The following is a 27,502-nucleotide window of genomic DNA, read 5'->3' as shown; positions in this document are numbered from 1 at the left end:
TTTTAATTATTAGGATAAACAACAATTGAGTGAACTATCTCATGTGTTTATCACTTTTGTCAAACGATCAGTGAACCAGGCTGCGTATTTGATAGCGAGGTAATCTGTTTACATGTGTCTGATTGCTCGAAGTGGTCTTCCAATCCTCATCCCATCATTTGTAATGCTTTGTTTTCAGACTTAATATAATGGCAAATATATATATATATATATATATATATATATATATATATATATATATCACAAAGGTAGGACCCTCCATTAATGTGGATGCAACAAGGACACCAACACTGTCATGTGATTACAATGGAAAGATTCCATTCATTTTTCAAGAGAGAGGGTTACTTAAGGGCACATTTATAGTATATAACTTTGCCATATTAAGTTAGTGTAGTTTTTTTAAAACAATACTCAAATATAATTTTAGACCATTTGTAATTTCTTTTTAAACCTAATACATTTCTTATAAAAAAAACCAATGAGTACATTAAGAACAATAAATATTTAACGAAATATTTCGTTACTAAAGTTTATATTAACCGAATGCGAAGTTATTTAATAGAAGAAAATAATATAATAGATGGTAAAGTAAAAAAATAAAAAAAAAATACTAAAATCAATATAATCTGAACTATTCATTTCATCAAATAATTGGAGGCCTAACTTTATTGGCATTTATTAATATATAAATATATAAATATATAGTAGATATAAACATAAATAGATAGATTATAGATTATAATAACTTTTTTTCATTGTTATCTAATACTATAAATGTATAATTATAATTTGTGATAAAATATATTTTCATAACTACTTTCTCAATCTACAATCGTTATGCTGTCGATTTTCACTATGTGTCTCACTGAGAATCAAACCCATGTGAAAGTTTAACTTGGTACCATTGAACCACACAGTCCTTGGTAACTAGATACTTATAAATTGATTGATTGGGTCATGAATTATTGTATTTTTATAGAAATTAATTATTAATTATTTGTAAATTAATTTATTAGTTATTATTTATCATATCTTATTTATATTCATCAATTAGCAATTAATGAATGAATTATACCACAAATTAAATGGGTTTCTTCTAACATTTTTCTTTAGCTATAATTATTAAAATCTTAAAATTTATTTAAAATAATATATGTATTAAGATTTTATTAATAATTTTTAGCTTTGGGGCAACAATTAGTTTTTGCTTGTAAGACACAACAAAGAATGAGAGCCACAAAAAATGGGAGAAACGGCGGCAACAAACGGGAAAGAACAAACTTAAGTGACAGAAACCGTCCGACGTACAAAATTTATGGCCAACAGCACAACAGCAAGAGCGAGAGTACGAGGAAACTCCGTCACGGAATTAACTGAGACTTGTATAGTTAGGTCAGAGATTTAAAAAAAAAAAAAAACCAAACAAACAAAATAAGCTAAATAATCCAAAACGCCAAGCTGGATAAGCCTCAAAATCCAAACCTCACCTTCGATTTCGTTTTCGTTTTCCAGAAAGAATTTTCTCATTTTTCTCTTATAGATATGGAAATTTAACTACTTCCGCTTCTGAGGAAATCCATTTGTCACTTCATATCCTTTTCCCCCCGAAAGCTCCAGCAATGGCCGCCGTTACTTCACTCTCCTTCTCGGCGATCGGTCAATCGCCGGACCGGAAGGCGTTCAATGCTTCTTCCTCCTCAGCTCGCTGCTTGTCCTCCACTTCCGATGCGTTTCGCTTCCGCACCAACTTCGCCTTCGATTCTCTCAATTTCCGCACTTCGAGTTCGGGTTCGGGCTCGCGCATGGTAGTTCACTGCATGTCCACAGGCAAGATTCAGTTTCAGAGCTAATTTTTGCATATTTAAGCTCAATTTCAATTTTTGGTTTTACCCGGAGCTAAAATATTAATGCTGAAAGATTAAAGATTGGAGTTTTGAAGAAAACATAGTACAATTTTCCTTTCAATTTTCTTTTTTTATATCTGTGATAGTTCATGGGTTACATTATCTTATTTCTTTTTGCTTTGCTAGTTAATTAGTTTGATTCTTTTAATAATTGTTACTATTATTGATCTTGTAATCAATTTCAGATGTGCCCACTGTGTCAGAGACAAAAACGAATTTCTTGAGGGCTTACAAACGCCCGATTCCTAGTGTGTATAGTACTGTGCTACAAGAACTGATAGTGCAGCAACATTTGATGAGGTACAAGAAATCATATCAATATGATCCTGTGTTTGCCCTTGGGTTTGTTACTGTATATGATAGACTCATGGAAGGTTATCCAACTGAAGAGGATAAGGAGGCCATTTTCAGGGCATATATTAAGGCACTAAATGAGGAGCCTGAGCAATATAGGTTTGTTCCATGAATCCCTTTACATTCTTATAATAGCCTGAGCAATAATGGGGTTCATCTACATTTTAGCCTTCTGAAGTACATTGGCAACTGCAAATCTGCAATCCATTTTCGATTCATAACTGTGTTGCTATCATAGAAAGATGGCATTTATAATGTTTAGTAACATTTTGCTAGAATGGCTAGGCACACTCATCAATTATGTTGTATTAATATACAATCCTTCCATCTTTTGCTTTTGCACGCACCCTATCCTGAGTTTTTGTTTTTCAGAGCTGATGCACAAAAGTTAGAAGAGTGGGCACGCGCTCAGGATGGCAATAGCCTAGTTGACTTTTCATCCAGGGAAGGAGAAGTTGAAAGCATACTAAAAGACATCTCGGAAAGGGCTGGGAGCAAAGATAGTTTTAGATACAGTCGGTTCTTTGCAATTGGACTCTTCCGCCTACTTGAGTTATCAAATGCAACTGATCCAACCATTCTAGAGAAGGTACGTTTAATAGTTTTCATTAACCATGCAATTCCATTCAATCTGTGCAATTATGCTACTTGGCAAAGCATAATTCCAGCTCAACAGCTATTATCTCTCTCTATATAATTTATATTTACGTACTTTTCTATGGTAATGAAAAACTCATTTCTTGAGCTACAGTGTTACGAAACTATGCTAATTTTACAATGTATATTGGTCTGTTTGTATTAATGTTACCAATGTAACCTTGCTTGTCCTAAGAGAGTTGATGAATTGAAAGTCTAAATTGGTGAATCTTTCTCATCTAGTGTCTGATATTCCATACTTTCTTAACAATGAGTACTGCCATTGACATGTTATTCTCGCAATAGCTTTGTGCTGCCCTGAATGTGAACAAACAAAGTGTAGACCGGGATCTTGATGTTTATCGCAACTTACTCTCTAAGCTGGTTCAGGCTAAAGAGCTATTAAAGGAATATGTGGCCAGGTGAAACTCTTTCTTGCTTCCTGACTTAACTTCTACAAGTTCTTTAATTCTTTTGGAGCTCAATTTTTCATTTTATTTTTATTTATTAATTAATGATTTTTTAATCCTTATCATCTTAAAGCATTTCCCAACACTTCGTAGAAGCCATGATTCCTTTTCCTTAATTGGAAGAGGAAAACGTTATTCTTCTGCTTCTCTCTTTGAGTAACTCCATAATGTCTGATTTTCCTACCTCTTAAAGTATAATTCCTGAATTTTCCTTTTCCTTTTCCTTTTCCTTTTCCTTTTCCTTAATGGCTTAATCGGAATCTTTCTCATCTAGTGTAGACTTTACCTAGTTAAGTGTTGTTTATCTTTGCTTGTCGTTACCTTCCAGGGAGAAGAAGAAAAGGGGAGAAAGGGAATCTCAGAAGTCTAATGAGGCTGTTACAAAATGTTTGGGGCAATACGAGAGTGTAGCTCGGTAATTCAAATATATTCCTTCTCCCCGCGTGGTCCTCGTTGACATTTTCCTGCTGTAAACTGTTTAATGTATAATAGAGTTTGGATCTCCAGAAGCTCAGGCAACCTGCAAATCTGTAATGGAATTTTAATCACAATCCTAGATGTGATTTTAGAGATCTATCCTTTAATTATTTTCCCAAATAGAAAGTTGCTGTATGTAATTTCTTCTTCAAGCAAGTGCAACTAAGAATTAATTACAAGGAACAACTTCATCTCGCATATTTATCCTATTCAAATCTTTTTCTTTTTTCATTTTTGGAAGCTTTTATAGTGTATGATGTTATTTGATCAAGTCTGAGGTCTTCAAGAAGGTGTTGTTTGCAAATAACTGATAATTATCATTTCTATATATGCAACCATCCAAGAACTGTCTCCTCAGTAGCAAGTACACTACAACTTATTACAATTAATTACAAGACTGCTAGATGAAGGCTGTTGCTATAAAGTCTAAAACGCAGCAAATCTGGTAGTTTTTATCAGCTATAAAGATTTAAAACGCACAGCAATTCTGGTAGTTTTCAAGTACTAAATAATACCAAGGCAGTAACAGCAGGAAACAACGATATTAACTGACTTGAGAAATGTCAATTTCATCTGGAATCTTGAATGTGTCTGCTGCCCCAAACTTTCTTTGTTCTTCTGAGATTGAATCTTCTTCACCACCACTATCTCCATCTTCACCTTCATGATGTGGACTCGAGGGGTCAAGTACGCTTCTGGATCTGCAATCTTGGGTGGCAAGCATCTTAACCTGGCCCAGATGAGAGATTTCTACCACGACGGTGTCATCATCTACAGGGAGGGGTTGTTTCCATGGCTCCCCATCAATCCTCATGAAGGTGTGATCAGATGCCCCCTTGTGAAACTCAAATCTGATTCTGGGTGCCTACACAGGGAGAGTAGTAAATGGGATTAGAAGGAATAAGCTCTGATTAGCCCCAATGATTTACTAGGAAATAAGATTGTGTTCCTTTCAGTGTGATGACAGAAGTTTGAAGTAGAGTTTTGCAAAATGAAGCCAAAATTATGTTAGAAATAGGGATAGGATATTGTCAATCTCAACCTGTGCAAGACGTGTCCCATGTCCATTTGGAGCAAGCAAAACCAGTCCATGCCAGGCATCTCTAAAACCAACAACTTCTATAAGCCCATCATCTACAAATGGGGGAGTCAAATCCCTCTGCACATCAGGTAAGCAAGTATTTTTATCATGGACATTACAAGCAAAAAAGAGATGGGTAAATAATAAACATGAGATTGTATTGCTAGAAAGGCCTATCATGGACCAGCAAATTATGTTCGTATAGAGTACACATACATCACGGCGTTTGTTGACATTTGGTGTTCCCCAAGGGTTTAGTCCACCTGAGAAGCTAGGTAAGTTGAGGCATACAATTGACCTGATGCTGAAAGTGGGGAAAAAGAGGAAGTATATATGTTGATCAGTCTTAGGAAGGCTTAGATATCTTTTAACTGATTCTGTAGCAGAAGACACAAAATGACGTGTTTTTCTTGGTTATTTGCATTTGGTCATACACTGCTATCTAACATTCTTCACCAATTAGAGTTAAGGAAAAAAATTAGTGCAATTTAGGCAAGAAAAGGAACTGTTGCAACTTTATTGCAAAAATTACAGATAAAAAGCAAAAGATGATTTACTATAAGATCTAGGTTTGGAAATATGAACAATAAGGTTAATTTCATTACAAACAATAAACATTTTACCTGTGTGGAATTTTGAGGTCTGTCCATTCACCCTTTTTCATGACCTTAACCTTTGCAAGCTGAGCTATGTTTCTACAGAAAAAAACTGGAATCAGCACTAATACATAATATGACAAACAATAAATTGTCATCTTATGCGGCATTGAACTTATAGGGGCATAATATATTTAAATCTAAAAAGATAATCTAAACATACTTGGAAAAATCTTAAGATCCACTTCTGAACCAGAATATTTCTGGTTTTCCATTGATAGTGTCAAACAAAAATAAAAGAACAAGGCTTAGTTTTTAAGTTTGTACTCAATACAATATCAGCAACTCTCAGCATCGAATTCATTATGCCTTCCAAAAAGAAATCTAATAAGTGCACTTATAGACTCACTTTGATGAAGGATGAAAGACTGAAGCAGCAAACCATCCTTGTGTGCATCCGAGCTTTGCATATGTTTTCTGACCAAGCCAAAAGAATATTAAGCTTAAAAGCTCCATCTTCTTACCACATTGGAAAGCATATAAAAACTCATAACATCAAAGCACAATAGAATTATGCATTGGCACCTGATTAACAAGCTGATTTTTGAATTTTTCTGGATTCTGCTTCCGTTCAGAATGAAATGCATAAGATACTTGTGCATCCATCCCTGTCAACAGGTAAAAAACCTTCCATTAAACAAGGAGAAATTCCAGGCTGCAGAACTTGGGAGGCATGAAAGATTAGACTTAACCGGCAGTGAAGTTACAGGCAGAACTAATTGCCTGCAACAAAATCTTGATATTGTTTGTGTATAGTGGCTATTCACACTTTACAGTTTAACTGGCGATCTCATTGATGTGCACACACTTTACGAACTAAAATAGGCAATTGAAACCTATAAAAGACAGGCCAAAAGTTTCCTTTAATATATCTGTTCACACTTTACATAACTTCAAGTATTAAAGGAACCAAAAAAGTCTAGATCACTTTTAGACAATTTGTACTTGCATAAATCAAGTGTCTGAAGGGCCTACAAGTTCAAGACATGCACTTATGAAAAATGTAACCAACTAAAGAATCCCAATTCCTACAGAAGCTAAGGCATAACAAAACCATTCAACATAAGTTTGCTCATTACGGCTAAGCTCTACCTATATCACTCACCATCATGTTTGACTAAATGTAATTAAACAACATGTGTACAAAGAAAAGAAATTCATTAGAGCCCCTTCAGAGTCCTGTTAAAACCACATATATGGATGGAGCTCATTGGAGCCAACCACAGATTTGGAAAACAAATAATCCATTTTCCTTTTAGCTGATACATAATATACAGCATTTCCAATTACTATCCTTGCTTACTTCATTGTTATAAAGTCATTTTCAATTACTATCCTAGTGAGCTACACTTAAAAAGTTTAATGCTGAAAAGGAAAAGAAGCTATTGTCTTTAACTTTTTCAATTGTTATCTGCAGTTAAATACTAGGGAACTACTTAACATGCATTCATAGAGCAGAGTGCTCTCATACTTGACCCCAACCAAAATACCAAATAGTAACTATAGTTGAATGATGCTGGGAAACATTAATGTAGCAAACCTAGATGAGAGAGATACTCTATAAATCAAAGACCTGTCAATGAAATGAGAAATCCAAACACCTTTAGTGGTATCATTGGCCAAGTATGAACTCACCCATGCTGAAGTAATTCCAGAATCCACCACGGAATGTGTGATACCCTTCCTGAGTAAAATTAAAAGTTTAAAATAAGAAACATTGCAAAATTTTTCCTTATTTTATTTTATTTTAAAGATAAGAAAAAGTTTGATAAGTAATATTGAAAATGGGAATGCAACCAATTATAGGTTCTCTAGTATTCTTCATCGATAAAGGCATAAAGCATTAATTTTTTTTTTTCTTTAAATGCACATCAAAGCGGTAGAAATTGATTATTGATGTTTTTATTTTATTTTATTTTATAAAATAGTACAGAGTATTTCACTATTAAACTTAAAACAGAAGTTAAGAGAATGCCAGGAATAGACAAGGAATTAAACCGGTGAGGATAAAAGGTTAATTACTAAGCAGTTAATATGAGGGTCATAGAGCTAAGCAAACCATTAACAGAGTACTAGGACGATAGAGAAACACATTTTTAGTACACTGTTGTTAAGAAATCAGATGTACTAGTAATCACAAAAAACAACTCATCTTACCACATTAAGCTCATCAGATTCAGATACCCGGTGGAATGCGTGCAAAGAGTGAGGTAATTCAAGAGGTGCAATGGGATCACAAGAACCCTGTCTTGGTGCTTTCATCCTCATCAGGATATGCCAACTACATCATATTCCAAAACTTTCAGCATCTTTCAGCTAATACTGAACTGCCAAGTTAAGTGTTAGTCTCGCTATTAACAAATAAAAGTTTTATATCACTTCAAGTTATGCTAAATTAGCTAAGGGAAATGTTTCCTGGCCCCTAAAATTAGGCTTGTTGTAAGTGAGTTGAAACATTAAATTCATAATCCATATGCTGTACTGATATGCATCTAAAGAAATTATACAATGAATATATTTATACTTTCAAAGAATGGGCTAAAGAATTACTAATTTAACAGTTTCTCAACAGTTGAGAAGTTTTAAGCTTAAGAATAAGCCAAATAATTAGTTCCAAGGTAAAAAGGTACACAACATACCTATCGCATATATGAATTTGAATTATGTCCATTTAAAAGATTTTGAGATTTCTTTACAAACTTCGACAAAAAAGAGCATTTTGAACACAAAACCTGTCCATGTTCATTTCTTTTGCATCCTTCACTTTGATCAGGAATGAGAGCACAGCCTGGGTATCTGTTCCTGGATTCTTCTTTCCCTGTAAATTAGAAACTGCACACCATATAGATTCATTGCTACAAGAAGAAAATATTTCCTCATCCATCACATAAACAGATAACACAAGGTCAGAATTTTGGCCTTATCAGCAAATAGCTCGCTTGCATGGATTGAACATAATTAATACAAGTTCTCTAGATAGCATAGAACTCAGAATAAGAGAGAAATTCCATACTCTAACAACTGGCAGGCTGATCACTGGCCACCCCACTACATCACTACAAGAGTGTTTTGGCTAATAACAATAGACAAACTTGTGCATTCAAGACAATGAACTATGATATAATTTTTACCATACCCATCCAAATGCAAACGGGAGGTTGTTTCCAGTTCCCAAAGGCATGGTAGCTATTGGTGGTGACCGAGATAGTTTGAGATCAGAAACAACTCCGAGAAGCCAGCCAGCTGTGCCATCCCCGCCTGCAACCTAGAAAACTCAATTTACATAAGATATTGCAACAGTAAAGCATACTAAGGACAAAAGCTTTCCAAATCTCAACTCACAATAATTCTCAATCTCTCTTCGAGTTTTCGACTTAAAACATCACCATTGCTCTTGAGCTTTTCTAGATTCAGATACAACCTACGCAAAACCTGATCAGGTGCTTCTTCTCCCAAATCAAAGACCTGAAATTACCAATTGCATTAGCTTAAGACCTCAACTCAAACACAAAATAGCTAACATTAATGAATTTACAAAAGCGGAGTAACTCAAAACCTGGTGCTTGTTGAGCAGAGAGCGAAAAGTGGTAAGAAGATCTCCACCCAGCTGGCCCCCACTTCTAGAATTGACGAACACTAGCACCGGGCAGGGTACATCCGGTAAACTCTCGGTCTCACCAACGACCTCAGGCACAAAGATATACGTCGGAATATAGAACTCCCTTGTGATGGGATCATCGGAGAATTTAAAACTCATCACTAAATTTCAGCCTTCAAATACATCAAAACGTCAGTACACTAAAAGCCACCCATAACAACTAAACAAATAACTTATGCATACAAAATTGAAATGCTTCATCCTCATTTCTAAGGCGATCAAGTTCCAAAAAAACAAAAAAATCATTTGCATGTTGCGCGTATTCTGAAAAAGGAAAGTGCATAATCTCGTGGGACGGACTAACATACCTGAAATGGATGTCGATTCGTGTTTTTTTACACTTTTCCGGCGCAATCAGAATCAGTATCAAAGAGTGTGAAGAGTTTCTTGGAGTATGAAATCAGATCTCGGATTCTCGGACACGAAGCGTATAACTAACCAATCCGCAATATCCGTTACTTTATTCCCAGCACATTGTTGGGCAGTGGAGAGTTGACCGGTTCGGAGATTTATTTAATGCACAGAAAATACTCTCGTTAAGAAACATATACTTCATAATTAATTCCTTTCAAAAAAAAAATATACTTCATAATTATTATTTTATAGAGAAACTTATTAACCATTAATTATTATTTTATAAAAAAATAAAAAACAATTAATTATTATGACAAAGAGGAAAATAAATTAATTAAGATAGTATACTTTGTCACGTCTTTTAAGAGAAAGTAATTAATAATTAATAATGAATTATTATGACAAAAAATGTGTAAAAACATTACTGCACAATAGTTAGTACAAACGCACCCGAAAAGAAGCTTCGTTTCCGTGTTGTTATTTCATTTGTGGTTTATTAATTTTTTAGTTTAAATTGATCAGTTATAGATAATTCAGATTAATTTATTTTTCAAAAAAAGATTAATTTATTTTTCATAATTATTTGTTAATTATAGCATATTTGTAGTAGCTATGTCTTTTTCATAAACCAAAAAGTAGTATTATATGTACACTTATTTGTTACTTTATTTTAGAGTCATCATGCACTCTATAATAACATACAAACTATAAATAAAAAACAAATAACATTAAAAATATCATGTATAACAGACTTTTACAAACTACAGAAGATAATCAAATCATATTAAGATCCTATACAACAAATACAGATCAAACTTATGTCATTTAAGTACTCCTTATAAAAATTATATTTCATCCACTTTTTTTTTTTTCTTTTGGATGCTACTGTTCATATACTTTCTCAACCTACTGAAACACAAAGAGCCAATAACGCCTCCATTGAGGCTCGAACTCACAATCTTCCAAATGGAAGTCCAACGCGGATACCATTAAACCACATAATCCTGGTATATTTCACCCACTTTACTTACTCTATAAAAATTATATTTCACCCATTTTGAGAGGTTTCAGATTCAAACTCCAATGTTTGGGCATTGACTCTTTGTGTTTTAATAAGTTGAGAAAGTATGTATGAACAGATACTACATTATAATAGAGTTAATAACATTCAAGAAAAACATTTGATTAATCTTTGTATTTTAGTAGGTTGAGAAAGTATGTATGAACAGATACTACATTATAATAGAGTCAATAGCATTCAAGAAAAACATTTGATTACAATATTGTTTCCATTTTTAATAATTGATTATCAATTTGGTTATATTTAATATTCCAAAATTTTAAAGGGAAAAATGGTCAAATAGGCCACCGAACTTTAGATGAAAAGTCAATTATCTCCTAAACTTTTTAAAGGTGTAATTACACCCATCAATAATTTATTTTAATGCAATGAAGCCCAAAAACTGATTAATGACCTACTATCACATGTCATTAGTGTTATGACCCAATCGTTATGCTTGGCATCCGTATGCACCATGCATACGGATGCCAAAACGACGTAGTTTTATTAAAAAACGCACGTCTTCCCTTTAAAAAAAATTCAGGTTCGATTCCTAGCAACAACATTATAGTTCATTCATTCTGGAATTTTAGTTCATAGATTATGGAATTATAGTTCATTGATTATGGAATTATAGTTCATCGATTATGGAATTGTAGTTCATCGATTCTGAAATTTTAGTTTATAGATTATGGAATTTTAGTTCATTCATTCTGAAATTTTTAGTTCATAGATTAGATTATGGAATTTTAGTTCATATGTTGTTGCTGGGAATCGAACCTGATTTTTTTTTTAAGGGGAGTCGCGCGTTTTATTGAAACGACGTCGTTTTTGCATCCGTATGCACCATGCATGGTGCATACGGATGCACAGCATAATTTGCCGTTCTGACCACCCTCCGACGAAATTTCAGGCAAAAAAGTGACAGGCGACCGACGAACGATTGCCGGTCTCGGGGAAAGAGATCAAAGTCGCCTTCGCCTTCTCCGTAGAGAAGGCGTGGTTGCCTTCTCCGGCTGGAAGGCGATCTAGATCGCCTTCTCCAGTTGGAAGGCGACCTGAGTCTCCTTCTCCGTGACCGGTGACCGTTCGCCGATTACCGATCACTTTTTTGCCTAAAATTTTATCGGAGGGTGGTTGGATCCCTAATGACCTGCGATAGCATGTTATTAACTGATTTTTGGACTTCATTGCATCAAAATAAATGTTGATGGGTGTAATTGCAACTTTAAAAAATTTAGGGAGCTAGTTAACTTTTCAGCTAAAGTTCGATGACCTATTTTACCTTTTTAATCAATTGAGTCTTCATAAAGTGAGTTGCATTTAATCAATTTTAAAAAAAATCAAATAAGTCTTTGATTAATTAATGACAAAATTGAAAATGATATTATAATTACACCGCAAAAAAATAAAATCAATTCATAATTAAATTGTCTCTCAATAGTAAATGATAAGATGACACTAATATCATTTTCACATTGTCTCAATTTATTCATGACATTGATTAATAAATTAAAGTTGCATTTCATTACACAATTGGGCAATTCCACCATGATTTTGACCCATCATAACAATAACAGGAATTTAATAGCATGAGGTTGGGTTCGATCCTCGCCTATGTGGATGGAGCAGACCATTTGGCCCGTCCTTTACTATTTAGTGTGTTCTGACAGTATGAATTTTTTAATTTTTTTTTTATAATAAAGAAATTCGTATTCATGATCTGAGAATATATTAACAAAAATCAAATTAGCGATTTAAGCACTCTTTTGATACAAGGGTCGTAGAATTTTCGATCTTGATATTTGATGTATGATATAATTGTTGGTTATAGCCTATAGGCAACAGAGATATTCTTGTTTTTAACACTGATCAACTATTGGTTTAAAAGGATCTCTAAGTTGATGCAATGCTGATCTGTAATAAGCAGAATCTGCAGATATGTGGATTTAGAGAGAACAGTGAAAACAAATTAAAATTTCCGACGACTATTACATAAACGTGTAAGATGAATGATTATTTTGTGCTTCAGATAAATTAAAAATCTGCAACCACGAACGTACAGTGGTGAGTGCTTCAGATCCGGCTGGAATCTCTACCAAAAGTGAATCGCCGAACCCAATCGGTGACTACCGAAATCCTTGTGCGCCAGCTTACCGATTTGCTGAAACACCATTTCAAATTCGCATAACCACATAATCACTGCGTTAGTTAAAGAATCAGAAGAAACATTAATTATATTATTACCTTGCATACACTGAATACCAAAGCCACTGGGTGCTTTGTCCTATGGAAACCCAGTCTCCGGGGAGCTGAGCCGCCGCCTGTTCTCCGCCCAGTGGAGCGAACTGCCCCAAATGTTTGTACCTAAAAGGACGGAATCTATGTTGTCCTGTCCCCCGGAACCTTATTGGACCTTCTGGGTTCTTTTCGCATATTTCCATGCGGTTGAAACAGTCTGCAAGGTAAGCACCCTGTTGAGCAGCAACCTGAAACACCAAAAAGGGAAGATTAATATATACGAGCGGATATGGACCAAAGATTGGTGTACTTTCTTGTGGTCATTTACTGGCTAGGATCATAAAGTCAGGACGATTTATGGATTGAATATAAATGTATAATTGAAGCATGTCACCCCTTACGTGTGTGGTGGGTTCCAACATCTCAAGTAAAAGTCTAAGCTGATAGTTGGATTGCACATTAATGATTATATGCTCAATGGTGTTGAATATTGACCTGTGCTGTAGCAGGAAGAGTTTTCATTTGCAGGTCGACCTCAGAGAGCAGCTTCTTAAACTTCTCGATGTTGATTTCAATGCCATCTTCTGCACTCCCCAGTAGGTCAGCAAAACCTTTCATCTGGTTCTTCTTGAGATAAATCTCTATTTGAGGATACCTTTCACTTATGTCATGAATCACTTCCTTGAAATCTTCCACTTTCAGGGTACCAGAATTGTTCTTGTCTGCCTTGCTAAAGATGGCCGCAATGTCTTCCTGCAACAAAACTTCAAACTTAAAAAGAGTTTCCTGTATATATAGTCTCCCATTGCTTCGTTTTTATTCATACATACCATGACTGTACGTTGGTTTATAGTGGCACAGTCACCTAAGGCATATATGTCTGTGCATCCTTCCACTCGAAGCCATTCGTCTGTTGCCAATACTCGCCTATTTGTCTGCACTCCAGAAACAAATGTCATGGATTAGACTAGCTAATTGGTTGAATTCAATGGAAGGAAGGAGAAGAAGGGTACGTACCTGGCCAATTTGCTTCATGAAATCTGTAACAACAGGGCGAGTTCCAATACCAGTGGACCAGACAACCATCCCATAAGGTATTGCCACTGTTTTGCCAGTGCTTTGCTCCTTGGTTGTAATCTCACGATCAGAAACCTTAACCACCATCGACCCAGTTTTGAGATTAATGCCATCTCTTTTGAACTTCTCTTCAGCAAAAGCTGTAATTCTTTTGTCAAACCTGAAGGAGGAGGAGCAAACAACAAGTTACTGATATATATATATATATAGTTCTCTGATCTTATGATAATTAACAGTTAACCCAGTTAATCAAAGTTTTGCTTACATGTTAAGAATATTATCCCCGGCCTCGAGGAGTGTTATATTGACATACTCTTTGAGATGTGGGTACAGCTTGAACAAATCCTCTGTCACCAAGTCATGAAGCTCTGCGGCGAACTCAACTCCGGCAGGGCCACCTCCGACAACTACAAAGTTCAAAAGCCTCTTCTTCTCCTCCTCGGGAACACTGGGAAGGTTTGCTCTTTCAAAGCAATCTATCACATTCCTCCTGATCTTCTTGGCATCTTCTATTTCCTGAATCCAAGCAACATGGATGTTATGGTGAACAGATTTCAAAAGACGACCACCTTAAAAAACATAATACCTTCAAGAAGTGCGCATGCTCCACAACACCTGGGGTGTTGAACGTGTTGGAACGAGCACCCATGGCGATCACTAAGTAGTCATAATCTACTGAAAATTCTTCCGCAGAACGACCCAAACTGGACTCCTGCGATGAACGGCAATGCACTTTCTTCTTGTCTGTGTCAATCTTGTAACATTCGGCTTCCTTGAACTGGACGTCAAACTTTTTCTATTATTGTGCACAGAAAGAATCAAGAACACAAAAGTTAGAACATCCAACGACTAACTAACAACTCATTATTATTCACCGGATCGGAGAACCCAGAACTTACCCCTCTGACAATTTTGCGTATTGGCTCCACAACGCTGCGCGCCTCAACCGTACCCACGGTGACACTGGGCAACAGCGGAGTGAAAACGAAGAAGTTCCGAGGAGACACGATCTGAACATCATAGGACGGATCCTTCAACGTTTTCAGAAAGCTCATGCCTGCCCAACCTGTTCCCAAGACTACAACTTTCTTCCTCTTCACCTCACCCTCACCCGCATCCGCATATGCAGTGCCCAGTAGATTCGTCTGCGTCGATGCCGCTAGACCTCCACCGCTGCATAACCAAAAACAGTCCCATAATTCAACCCAAAAAAAAAAAAAAAAACAGTTTTTGCAGATCATTTGTTACGTCTAAGGGAAAGAATCTGAACCAAATAGCGAATGGGGATTGAGAAAACACCTGATGGTGACGATTACGAGTGCTTTGGGGAGAAAGGGGTAGCGGCGGAAAGCCGCGGAGGCTCTCTGGAAAAAACTGCTGCCGGCGTTCATGGCGAGTTAATCCTCTGTAAATGTGTGTTCAAACAGTTAGTTATAAGGAATATATAAAGAGATGAAATGATGTTAAAAATGGAAAGTTTTAGGCAGAAGTGTTTTTAGTTAATTCCCTAATATTTTTGTGGAGTAACTGTCTGTGAAGAGTAATTTTCTCAGGGGTTGACTTGTCAAACGAGAAGAAACAGGACAGGTGTCATTAGTGGGGTGGTTTGAATTTGCGTTATTGTGGGAAGACTAGCTTTGCAAGGACTGGACACTCCGCTCTGTTTGTTCGCCAATGTCAGACGTGAGATTCGGGCTTCGGAGATACTTAATTAATAATTTCCTAAACTATTCGAAATTGTTTTTGAAAAGCTATCAATTTTCTCTTTTTAATTTTAAACTTAGTAATTTTTTCCACCAAATATATTTTCTATGGGTAAATATCATAAATTGTATCAGTCTGATTTATTATTAGTTTTTTAAATGTCTGCAATTTCTTAAAAAATACTTGTCAAGAACAGTTTTTTCTAAAATGATTCTTGAAATTTTTAATTTCATGTCAATTGCTTATTCAAAAAGATTTTTAAGTTATATTAAAAAAAAAAAAAAAAACTTAATTCATCGGCTTTTTAGGGACGCTAATCTTATTTTACAAACCCCAATCAATATTGATTTATCTTATTTTACAAACCCCAATCAATATTGGATTTTGATCTTATATAGTTAAGAATGGGTATAGAAGCTTGGGTGAGATATCATTACCCCATAATATTGTATCTGTATGAAATAATGTTTGGCATTATTTAACTAGATGTTTGGAAGCTTTAACTCATTATTTAACTAAAGATGTAAGTGCGATTTCAACACGATCATGAGGGATGATTCTCCTCCTTTGTTAACATTTCTTTAAAAAAATTTGCATACATGTTGATCTTGCTCACTTTTCGCCCCTAAGCTATCATCCATTTTCCTTTAAAAAATCATATTTCTCATTTGTTGCATAATTGTAGAAGTACATTTCTATTTACTATTAATATTGTGTATATATCAAAAAATTTCATCATCTATGTAATTACAGTGTAATATTGTTCAAATAATTTATTGAATCATTTATCATTTCAAATGTTAAGACTTAAAAATCATTTTAACGCAATAATAGCTATTCATGTTTGAGAAAATAGGAAAAGAATATTATGTTAAACAAATTTTTTTCCTTCTAGCTCCTTTATTTCTATTATTTGCTTTATAAAAATTATGTGTTGTTTTAATATTTTAATGGCTAATTTTAAACAAATTAGCAGGGTATTAGTTGCGATTGCGGTGTAATGCAGGTCATATTTAATTGTAAAATATTCAAAATTTTGCACAAGCAGAGAAGATATAAAACTTCCAAACAAATTTCATGATTCATCATTATTCAAAAATAAGTATTACAAGTGTACATATCCAATTGGGTATGCACATCTTTACACTACTAATGCAGAACAGCATAAATTTTACAATTCTTTCTACATCCTCACAAAATATTCGATCACTTCCAAAACAATCTCTTTCAATAATAATCTTCATAATGAACATGATGTTGTGCTGTTATTTAACTCCATTCCAGTAGAACATCCGAAGGTAGGAGGTGATGGACAACACTCAATATATGAGTTTATCAGTTGCAATCACCAAAATTAAACCTTTTGGGTTAATCACATAGTATAAACTCAGTTCAATACAAAAAAATTTCTTGAAAGCTTACACTATAGATTAAATGCCTCAGAAAATCCACCATGATCATCTGGAATGTAGCTTCCCCAAGGAGGTTCCCCCTGCAATGCAGGGACTTGGCTCCACTACACCTCATTAATACGGATTAAAGCATCACAGGCAATGAATTATAGATTATACATGCAACCAAAAAGATATGTTGTGCTATGATTTAACTCCAATCCCAGTCAGATTGCCAGAGAGAAGCTGATAAACAGCACTTAAATTTCTGAGTTTGTCAGACCCTACACCCACTAAAAGGCAGAGGAAGAGTATAGTTAAAACTCAAAATCAAGAAACAAAGATAAATATCATAAACTTATGATGATGTAAGAAAACAATAGGCTCAGATAAAACAACAGCTCTATCAATCAAGGATATTCAGAAGCAGAACTGGCGTTTGAAAGCTGAACTGTTATCATCAATGCCACAAATTAACAAATAAAGAGGATACTTGTGCATATTGAAACAAAAAATAAATAAAAAATTCCAGGCTCATATTAAGAAATTCAACCATTTATTTGTTCTTGCTTCATCGATTGCTCTCAGAAGCGCGGATAAATCCATTTTAATCATCGCCAAGACCTTTAAACATAAAAATAATAGCAGATGAGTTCAAAAGTGCAGATCCAATTTGGAAACGTAGAAACTATAGCAGACGTACTTAGGAGTAAATCAGTAACATTAAATGAATACCCCACGTAACATCGGCGATGAATTTTTGCCTCCATGACTAGCCACTGCTTTCATTGACGATTAGAAAGGAAGCTAAAGGTGAGGAGAGGCAAACAATGGAACAATTGAAAAAAAATCGAGAAAATTCAAATCAAAGACGAATATTTCAAGAACAAGCAAGTGTAGCCGTTGAATTGACACAGATCAGCCATGGAAAAAGAGGTACAAAGGGCTAAGCTGCAACACTAGCGGCGAGATTAATTTAGCACGAGCATTGGGGCTTCTTCTTCTTCACATTGATCTCAGACGAGCCCGGGAGGCTACGTGCAGAACTAGATAAGTACAAACAAATACACAATGAGAGATAAACACAGAAATTTGGATATATATTCATGTTTGAGTATCAAGGTCTACAGAGATTGATGTGTAAGTAACGAGAGGGTTTTGGTTTATATAGAAAAGGAATGAGCTTCTAAAACCCTAATTTGCGTTTTTGGGTTACAGAAGGAGACGGCTGAGTTAAGCCAATCGTTATCCCTTCCGACCCATAGGCTAATAATTCGAGGTCCATCTTTTCTTTTTTTTTTTTTGAAACAAATAGAACTTTCATTAAATTAAATCCGCAAGAAGTTCGTTAACAATAAAAACCGGAGGGATAGTAACCCACTCCTGACATACAGACAAAGAACAGGCTTTCTTAGCAAGGTTATGGGCAACACTGTTCGCAGTACGATTAACATACGAGATAGCAACGTCGGTAAGAGAACGAAGCATATCTTTAATATCAAGCAACACTAAATCGCATGATGACACATCTTGATCACGATTGAGATTGTGGACAATCTGCAAAGCATCACATTCAACCTGCACTTTGTGGAGGTCCATTCTCTTGATCCAGCTCAATGCTTCCCTAATGGCCAAAGCCTCAGCCTCCTTTGGTGAAGAAACTCCCACGCCTGGAATGCTTGATGCCGCCAAGAATTGCCCGCTATGATCTCTCAACACCCAGCCAAACCCCACTCGGTTGTGGGTAATGTTAACAGCAGCGTCGGTGTTCAGCTTCAAATTACCTAGCCGTGGTTTCTCCCACTTGTGAATCACTGGTAAACTTATGCATGGGTTACTGGAATCTTGCTCCCAAGCTGAGTTCCAATCTGCTAGGAAATATTTGGTTCCCTCAACAAGGCATCTGCTAGATGTGTTTTTGTTGTTCCATATCTTGTCGTTCCTTGCAAGCCATATTTTCCAGCAGATCAAGAAAAGGAGACGACATTGATCTTTATCAAGCATGGTAACGAGGATATCAACCCAAAGCTCGAAGGAAGAGGTGGCATTAGTGAGAACTGGTAGGCCAATTAGATCCCAGCATTCCTTCGCGAACCTGCAGTCAATAAATAAATGGGTGGTGGTTTCCTCCGCTGATTGGCACAGAGAACATTGAGTTTGACACTCTACCCTTCTGGAACGAAGACGATCGGCAGTTGGAAGGCTCCCAGAACAGGCTTGCCATACAAACACCTTGACCTTCCTTGGTAAATTAAGCTTCCACATGGTAGACCATTTCTTTTTTTGAATAGGATCATGCTGAGTAGATATTGCCTTGTAACAACCCTTAACAGAGAAGGTACCATTATGATCATCATTCCAAATGAGTCTGTCTGTTCTCGCAGCCAGAGGAAGAGGAATACTGAGAATCAAGTTTGCATCCCTTTCCCCGAAAATATCTCGGATAACTTCAGCATCCCAACTGGACGAATCCTCCCTAATTAGTGTAGAAACTGGTGCGTTCTCAAGCATGGGAAAAGGTGGAGACTGCACCGTAGCATCAGATAAACATGGTAGCCATTTGTCCCCCCAAATTCGGACAGACCTACCATCGCCAATTCTCCACCTACTATGGTTGCGAATAATGTCCAGAGAGTCGACAATGCTGCTCCATATATAAGACGGATTTCCCCCTTTCTTTGCCTCCAATATAGAACAATTAGGGAAGTATCTAGCTTTGTACACCCTTGCCACCAAAGAGGATGGATTTTGAAACATTCTCCAGGATTGTTTGGTGATCATGGCCAAGTTGAAGTCCCTCATGTTCCTAAAATTGAGGCCACCCCAATCTTTTGGAGTGGTGAGATGCTTCCACTCCTTCCAATTAATACCTCGTCTGCCATTGCATTCACCCCGCCACCAGAAAGAGTTCATGGTTCGTTCAAGATCTCTAATCAGCTCTTTGGGCAGAAGAAAAAGACTCATTGCATGCAGAGGGACGGCTTGGATTACATTCTTCAGTAAGACCTCCCTTCCTGCTCTAGATAGGAACCTGTTCGTCCAACTCTTCATCCTAGTGAGAATGCGGTCCTTAATAAAGCTTAGAATCCTCCTTTTGTTCCGCCCTACGATAGAGGGAAGACCAAGATAATTTCCAACTGCACCATCATTGCTAACCTGCAGAATATTTTTAACAAGATCTCTCATGTTGCTGCTAACATTGGCACTAAATGAAACAGCAGACTTCTCATAATTGATGATCTGCCCAGATGCTTTGCCGTAATAATCCAGAGTCTCCTTTAAAGCCATACTTTCCCGCTGATCATATTTGATGAAGAAGAAACTATCATCAGCGAAAAAGAGGTGTGAAATCCTCGGTGCCTCCCTAGCAATAGCAATTCCATGAATAACACCACGTGTCTCCAGATTTCTCATCATTGCACTTAGCCCTTCCGCAAGGAGAATAAATAAGTATGGAGAAAGAGGGTCCCCTTGACGGAGTCCCCTTTTGGGCGTGATATGAGCTACTTCCTCCCCTTCTTGAAGCACACTATAAGAGACAGTAGAGATGCATTGATGAACCAAATTAACCCATTTTGCGTCAAAGCCCAATTTGAGTAATAAAGCCTCTAAAAAAGGCCATTCCACTCTATCGTAAGCTTTTGAGATATCCACCTTGATTGCAGCAAACCCCTCTCTCCCTTGTGTTTTCCTTCTCAAAAAGTGTTGGGTCTCAAACGCCAACATAATATTATCACTAATCAATCTTTGAGGGACAAAAGCGCACTGATTTTCCGAGATCAAAGAGTTAAGCAGCGGCTTCAGACGGTTGGCAATGACTTTAGATATGATTTTATAGGAGACGTTGCAAAGAGCAATAGGCCTCAAGTCCCCCATCATCTGTGGGTTGTTCTTCTTAGGGATGAGGACTATGTGCGTATGGTTGATCCCTTGTGGCAGAAGACCTGAACTAAAGAAGGAGTTGCATAGATAAACCAAATCATTACCAATGATATCCCAATAAGCCTGATAGAAACCCGGATTAAAGCCATCCGGTCCCGGAGACTTATCTTGATGCATGCTAAACACGGCAAGCTTGACTTCATCATGAGACACTCTGCGTAATAGGGCCTTCAGCGTTTATTGTTGCATCTATTTTTTGTCATTTAGTTATTTTTTGAAACAAGGTAATATCCTATTCAATTAACATGTAAATATAAAATTTTAATTTTTTTCAAGATAATAATAAAATATAATTTAGGATATAACTATGTAATTTCTTCAAAAATAAAAACAAAGTCCCATTCACTTTTTTATTATTATTTTTTTTTATTTTCCCAACTATATATATCCCCTATACTTATATTTGGGAGTTGCCATTTACCCTTAAAAAATGGCACTCCTTGTTTACCATTGATTTCAAATTTAATGAATGAAAATTTTTTATCTAATTTTTGATTTATTTTTTCATTTTAATTGCCCTCAATTTTTAAAGAAATAACAACTTTATCATTACTTTTTTTTTTTTATATCTTCTCCCTCTTTGCATTGATGTGATCTTTGTCTTCTTTTTTTCTCCAACATTCCAACACTCCATTCTTTTTTCTTTTTTTTTTTTTTAACATTTAAAAAAAAAAAAAAAAAAAAAACCACTACATTATTCTAGCTAACATCTTCATTATCTCCCTCAAAACCAAATCTAATGTCCTCCCGCATGTTCCTAATTCAATTCTTGTATATCATGTTGGTATCTAAATAACTTATTTATGTATTCTTATTTATTTTGTCATATAACAATTATTAAAAATTATATATATTATTTAAAAATTAGAACATACTCGTTTTAAAAATAAAAAATAAAAAATTAGAACATAATAATTGATTGTTGGGCATGACGTTTCGCGCAAAGCGCGTGCCCTCGACTAGTGTATATATATAGGACCATTTGCCATTATCCGAAACGGGGATTTATCCAGCGAAAAGCTAAAAGAAAGAAAATGTTTGCCATTATAGAATTTACTGTTTGATCTGCACTCCAGATTGAACTGAAGAAAGCCATAATATCCAGAGCAAGTAACGGAACAAAAACTAAGGAAAGAAACTGAATTACAGAGCAAAATTTAATTATGCTGGAAATATCCATGCCAGACTCATAAAAACTTCAGCAATCCTAAGAGACTGTACAAGCCAAAAGGTAAGTATACTTGATTCAAGGAAAGTTTGCTAGGTTGTCTTGTCAAACGATCATCCAAGTCAAATGGTTGTCTTGTCAAACGATCATCCAAGTCAAATGGTTGTCTTGTCAAACGATCATCCAAGTCAAATGGTTGTCTTGTCAAACGATCATCCAAGTCAAATGCCGATATCCAGCCCAACTTGCAGCAAGTCGCATACCGATTGCCAATGCAACGCATAGCAGAGGAAATGGAGCCCTTATAACTTCGTTGGTGGCTTCGACTTCCTTCCCATCTGCAGGTTCCCTCGAGTGTTGAACAATAGCCAGAGAGGTATATGAAATCATTACTAGTGCTTGAATCCACGGCTCTCCAACTGCAGCTAATACAGCTGCAACTGGCAATGCGGAAGACACATAATCTCTCTTTTTAACCCACCGACCAAAGCTAAACAAGCCTAGCAGAACTGTCCAAAAGAAAAGCTCGGAAATGTAACCTTTTGCAGCAACAAATCCAATAAAACCAGCGACTGTCAGAAGATAAGGCTGGCTGTTCACGGAATCTGGAACAGTCGCCTCGGCAATAGCAAGTATTAAAGATGCCAAAATGATCATTTTTGTTAGCTCTTGAATAGGAGCCTGTTTGATTACCCCTGAGTAGAAAGTTCGAATGATGTGAAGTATTGTCTCAACAAATCTAAGGGAGGCAGTGACTGGATGTAATATGTAGTAGAGGACATTGGCCAAAGCAAATTTCATCATAGTTCCTATAAACCGGAAGAAACCCATCACAATCCCTTTCCAAATGGACAGCTCCCACAAGACAGCCCTCCAGGCATAGAGAAGGAAGGCCAATACTGCAAATTGTTGACAATAATCAGGACATACATTATGGCTACATGACAATAATGACAAGTGCAATATACTGCTTTGCAGGGTAGTATAAATTTAGCCAAAAGAATGTATGGTGTAACTTGTAAGCCATCGCAAACTACAACCCAAAAGTCGAAAGTCACTTGTCAAGAAGCACTAGCATAAGAAGGAACACATAGACTGTCATGTCAGGGGATGTATGTACTATGTACATAAAAAACTGTAGTGCTTCGGGGTTTAATACAAAATGTAAAAGCAGAGAGGCAGAAAACAGACAAGTGTTTCAACAAATTCATGGTCACTTGACTATACAAAGTTTAGTTCTAAAACTACATAAATTTAGCTTGATCATGATAGTCTACAGCATTTCTCTAAAGCAATAATTATGATTCAAAGAATCATCAATACCTGAAATAAAGAGAGGCCACATCATGACCGTATTTTCTAAGGCTTGCAAAGAAAGGTAATGTAGAAAAAAGTAAAAAACACCTCATAACATCTAACTTCTTCTGAAGTAACGCATACCTTGACTGCATCACCTTCCTTACAAAGTATGACCTTGGAAGATGCACTCCTTAGTAATGACCACTATCTCATATGTTCTAAAGAAGTTTTTTTGCACACATCATTACCAAATACTCCCACCATCTTCAATCTGGTAACACACTCCCACCTAATTAAATAATCTCTCTTCACATTTGGAGTTTGGACAACCATGTAACTGTATATACTAAATTATGCAGTAGTCTCCTATTTCTGCCCATCAAATTGATTCAGCAATAGAAATACGAAATGAAGACGTGTATCTCAATTCCAGAGGCATGGTTTACTAAGAGATCCCAGAACCCAGATTATGATTTATAAGTCTCATAGCATTATCACATTCTCAACAAAATCCTGAAAAGACACCAACCTAGGGCTTATTACTACAGAGAGGTTTATAAAATATCCTACCAACATTAGTACGTTGAGAAACAAAAAAGAAACTCATTGTAGTCCCAACAACATTAGTTCCACCTATAGCACTTTTGGCTAAAGTACATTACAGCCAGAAACTTGCCAAAAACCTCCAATAACAAATTCTCTTTATTATCACAGCGCTTAGCACAGCCAGCATCAACAGATAAATATACTAGTTTCAATAACTTACTAGGACAAAAAGCAGATTGATTCATAATCTACTTGTAATATTTTCTGATATAGCAAGGTCACCTCACTTCTTCACACTGATTGATTCTCTCTGTGGTAAACACTAATTACTCCCATGGTACTTTTCTCTTTGATTTTAGCTTAATCAACTGTGTGTAAATCTAATACAGAAAAGCCTAATCAACTAGGAAATAACCCATTACTCAAAAACCTTCACCTCCTCTTCCATAGAGAATTAAATTACAAGCACATTTCAGGATTAACACCAAAATATAATCAAACTAGCAAAGCACCACTGTTGGTAAAATACAGTATCAGAAAGCATTTAATGATTTAATTTTTTGAGTACCTATTAAAAAAGGCCACCTCACAGGCTTATCAGGAGCTTCCTTTGTCAAAGACCTGAACCTCTCCGGCATAGAGCTCTCTCCGCGCGACTCAATCTCAACTTCATTCGCCACATTTTGTGTCCCTTCTCCCCCGTTTTCAGCTTTAGCCAAAAAGCCATGATTCTTAGTCACTGAAAGTCCAAGATTCGTTGAGAGAAGGCCAGGAAATTTGTGCGCATTTCTAAGTCTCAATATGCTTGTTCTGGGTTGAAAAGAGTCAAATGGAGCTTGGTTACTGTGATGAGGCCGATTGAACAGTGGGGGATGTGAGGAGAGTTTTATGGGGTTTTTGAAAAATATGTTCGGAGATCGGAATGTTGAGAGGGTAATCGACATGGCTTCGGATAATCCTGGGGTTCTAGGAGGACGGGCACTAGGGTTTTGGGTAATCCTACACCCCCGTGGTTTCAACTTGCCAACCCGACCCTGGTTTTGGGTGAATTTAGATTTATTTATTCGTTTATTGGGGAGAAGTCTCAATGAATTTTTTCTAATTTTTTTTAGTACTACTAATGGCTAGAATTCACTATCTTTTATTTGGAAGAATCACCTTATATCACTTGATCACAAGGTCTTTTGACTAATAATTAGTAGTCTAAACTTTTAAAAACGAAAAAAGACAAAGAAATTAAAAGGGAAAAAAAAAAAATTCCCCAATTACATATTACATATCTCTAAAAACACCCTCATTAGTAAGAGCTTTTTTAGTTTATAAAGGTCCATGTAGAAGAGAAAAACAAGGGAATAAAAAAAAAGGAAAATTAGTTTTTGAAAAAAAATTGGGTTACCCGTTCGGCTAGGCACATCTAGTGCGCAATGCAATAAAATTTTATTTACTTTAATTTTTTTTTGTGGACCCCATCCTTATAAAAGGAAACTTGAAGGTCGTTAACTTCATTTTTCCAGTTTTCCTTCATCATTTCTCCAATTTTCCATTTCTCTAGTTTTCTAATTTTCATTTCATATTTCTCCAGTTTTTTATTTTTCTAATTTCTCTGATTTCATTAAATACAATCATTCCATATATCATTTGTGCATTTCTACAACAACAACAACAATAATAATAACAACAACAACAACAACTCTGTGTACACGAGGAGAAGGGGAAAGGAAAAAATATAATAATAATAATAATAATAATAATAATAATGTTTTAAAAAAAAAGAATGATAATAATAATAACAAAAGTAAAGAAAAGGAGAAGAACGAAAGAAAGTAAAGAAAAGGAAATGAAATGAAATAAGAGCATCCTTATCAGTTGAGGTTATTTCTCAGTTATTTGTAGGTCTCAGTCTCCACCTCACCCTCCACCATCTCATTTAATCACAAAAAAACTATTCTCCACATCAGTTTTGAGTTATTTCTCAATTTTTTATAGACTCACCATTTAATCCACTATATTTTAATTATTTTTTTTACCTATTGGGCTCACAAATATACCATACTTTGCGGGAGAAATATTTTTGAAATAACTCCTCCCCACATCAGCTATTAACTTTGGGTGGAGAGAATTCATGTAGAAATAACTCTTAAATAACTATTACATCTCGTTTGGTTCGCTGGAAAATATTTGAAGGGAAATGGAATTGAAATTCCATGGAAAATAAATTCTAAGAAAACAGATTCCATTGTTTGGTTGGTGGAAAAGAAATTACTGGGAATATGAATTCCATTATTTGGTTGAGTTTGGAATGGTAAAGAATAATGAGTATAATGACAAATATAACCCTACACAACAATAATAATATAATAATAATAAGAGTAATTAATAAAGAATAATGATGGTAAAATTGTCATATTAGTTTTCCATGGAAAACAAAATACCTAGCATAAGCTAGGAATTTGTTTTCCTTGTTCTTAAGGAAAACATTTTCCAATGGAAAATGTTTTCCATCCAACCAAACAACATAAAACATCATTTTCCTTCACTTTTAGGAAAACATTTTCCATGGAAAATGTTTTCCATCCAACCAAACACCTCCTTAGTGTGGATGCTTTGAGTCAGATGTGTACAATAGGAATCAAACAACATACCTCCCGCCACCAAAGCACTATTCAATGTTCACCCCTGTCATCTCTCACTCTTTCATTTAGAGAAATTCAAATTGAAATTTTCCAAAAGTATACATAGAGTTGGAAAATGGAGAGAAGTTAGATAATTGGAGAGATGATTTTAGTAAACAAGTTTTTCATTTTTCATTCTTCTACCTCTCCAATTTTTTATTTTTTTTTTCAGAAAATCATCCATTCTTTCATTTGGGTAAATGATCCCTTGATTTCTCTCTCTCATATGCTATCTCTTATCCACTCCATGCTTGGCCCCACAAAAAAACCCATCTAAAAACCACAAATGGTGGTGCAATAATCCCTAGACTATCATTAGAGCAACCGATTAGAGCCAGCTGACCACATGCCCACCTAACAATGTTAAGGGAAAATCGACCCCATTTGGGACCGATGCTGCCCCACGCATTCATGGTCAGCCACATCATGGGCAACAGTTTGGCGTGAAGCGCCATGCGTGGCATGAGTGTGGCTGCAGTGGGGTGTTCTAGCGTTGGCATCCTCTCAATTCGTTGCCTCCAAATAATTCTCACCTAACATAATTTACTACTCTAACCTAAGAGCAACATCAATATGTATAGTTTTTGTTAAGTTTTTTGAGGTGCTAACTATGAGAGATAGAGAGAGAGATGAGGGGAAGGAAAAAAAAAAAGGAGAAAAAGAAAAAGAAAAAAATAATAATTCAAATTTTTTTAAAAGAAAAGGTTAATATTACATGCCCCGCGCCTACCGGACGCGATTGTTGCGCTCAACTCGCGTTTTGATGGCTTTGTTTTCTCCCTACGAATGAGCCCACTAAAAAACACTTATTG

At 35.8% G+C, this 27,502-nt stretch overlaps 4 protein-coding genes and 3 long non-coding RNA genes across 8 annotated transcripts; 2 read left to right on the top strand and 5 right to left on the bottom strand.

The window, feature by feature from the left end:
- Nucleotides 1-1,469: 1,469 nt before the first annotated feature.
- Nucleotides 1,470-4,050, top strand: LOC109187935 (protein THYLAKOID FORMATION1, chloroplastic). Its single transcript, XM_019338349.1, has 5 exons — nucleotides 1,470-1,827; nucleotides 2,090-2,357; nucleotides 2,631-2,847; nucleotides 3,201-3,316; nucleotides 3,693-4,050. Exons 1-5 carry the CDS (start codon nucleotides 1,620-1,622, stop codon nucleotides 3,781-3,783), a joined length of 900 nt encoding a protein of 299 aa, XP_019193894.1. The 5' UTR covers nucleotides 1,470-1,619; the 3' UTR covers nucleotides 3,784-4,050.
- LOC109187938 lies at nucleotides 2,994-11,511 on the bottom strand. Its single transcript, XR_002055334.1, has 3 exons — nucleotides 11,498-11,511; nucleotides 11,171-11,172; nucleotides 2,994-3,128 (listed from the first exon to the last, which is right to left on the bottom strand). It is a non-coding gene; the product is annotated as an uncharacterized LOC109187938 (long non-coding RNA).
- Nucleotides 4,138-9,751, bottom strand: LOC109187932 (diacylglycerol kinase 5-like). Its single transcript, XM_019338346.1, has 13 exons — nucleotides 9,545-9,751; nucleotides 9,135-9,349; nucleotides 8,921-9,043; nucleotides 8,715-8,843; nucleotides 8,311-8,396; nucleotides 7,736-7,859; nucleotides 7,214-7,262; nucleotides 6,104-6,186; nucleotides 5,928-5,995; nucleotides 5,546-5,617; nucleotides 5,139-5,226; nucleotides 4,884-5,000; nucleotides 4,138-4,706 (listed from the first exon to the last, which is right to left on the bottom strand). Exons 2-13 carry the CDS (start codon nucleotides 9,333-9,335, stop codon nucleotides 4,386-4,388), a joined length of 1,461 nt encoding a protein of 486 aa, XP_019193891.1. The 5' UTR covers nucleotides 9,336-9,349; nucleotides 9,545-9,751; the 3' UTR covers nucleotides 4,138-4,385.
- Nucleotides 7,788-24,154, top strand: LOC109187936. Its single transcript, XR_002055332.1, has 3 exons — nucleotides 7,788-7,800; nucleotides 11,564-11,571; nucleotides 24,072-24,154. It is a non-coding gene; the product is annotated as an uncharacterized LOC109187936 (long non-coding RNA).
- LOC109187931 (external alternative NAD(P)H-ubiquinone oxidoreductase B4, mitochondrial-like) lies at nucleotides 12,571-15,384 on the bottom strand. Its single transcript, XM_019338345.1, has 9 exons — nucleotides 15,268-15,384; nucleotides 14,868-15,141; nucleotides 14,555-14,764; nucleotides 14,234-14,484; nucleotides 13,909-14,128; nucleotides 13,722-13,826; nucleotides 13,387-13,644; nucleotides 12,898-13,139; nucleotides 12,571-12,814 (listed from the first exon to the last, which is right to left on the bottom strand). The coding sequence occupies exons 1-9, from the start codon at nucleotides 15,357-15,359 to the stop codon at nucleotides 12,727-12,729; spliced, it is 1,740 nt and encodes a 579-aa protein (XP_019193890.1). The 5' UTR covers nucleotides 15,360-15,384; the 3' UTR covers nucleotides 12,571-12,726.
- Nucleotides 16,746-18,286, bottom strand: LOC109187937. The gene is made up of 2 exons (XR_002055333.1): nucleotides 17,799-18,286; nucleotides 16,746-17,687 (listed from the first exon to the last, which is right to left on the bottom strand). It is a non-coding gene; the product is annotated as an uncharacterized LOC109187937 (long non-coding RNA).
- On the bottom strand, nucleotides 22,027-25,056 carry LOC109187933. Of its 2 annotated transcripts, XM_019338348.1 has the most exons (4): nucleotides 24,587-25,056; nucleotides 23,497-23,646; nucleotides 22,380-23,072; nucleotides 22,027-22,275 (listed from the first exon to the last, which is right to left on the bottom strand). In XM_019338348.1, coding segments are annotated over exons 2-4 (720 nt in total). In that variant the 5' UTR covers nucleotides 23,522-23,646; nucleotides 24,587-25,056; the 3' UTR covers nucleotides 22,027-22,273. The 2 variants fall into 2 exon arrangements, with proteins under 2 accessions (XP_019193893.1, XP_019193892.1); XM_019338347.1 differs by lacking the exon at nucleotides 23,497-23,646.
- Nucleotides 25,057-27,502: the final 2,446 nt, after the last annotated feature.

The sequence above is a fragment of the Ipomoea nil genome, unplaced genomic scaffold (assembly GCF_001879475.1).
Source record: "Ipomoea nil cultivar Tokyo-kokei standard unplaced genomic scaffold, Asagao_1.1 scaffold1421, whole genome shotgun sequence".
Taxonomy (NCBI): domain Eukaryota; kingdom Viridiplantae; phylum Streptophyta; class Magnoliopsida; order Solanales; family Convolvulaceae; genus Ipomoea; species Ipomoea nil.
This window is presented reverse-complemented; position numbering and strand designations above follow the sequence as displayed.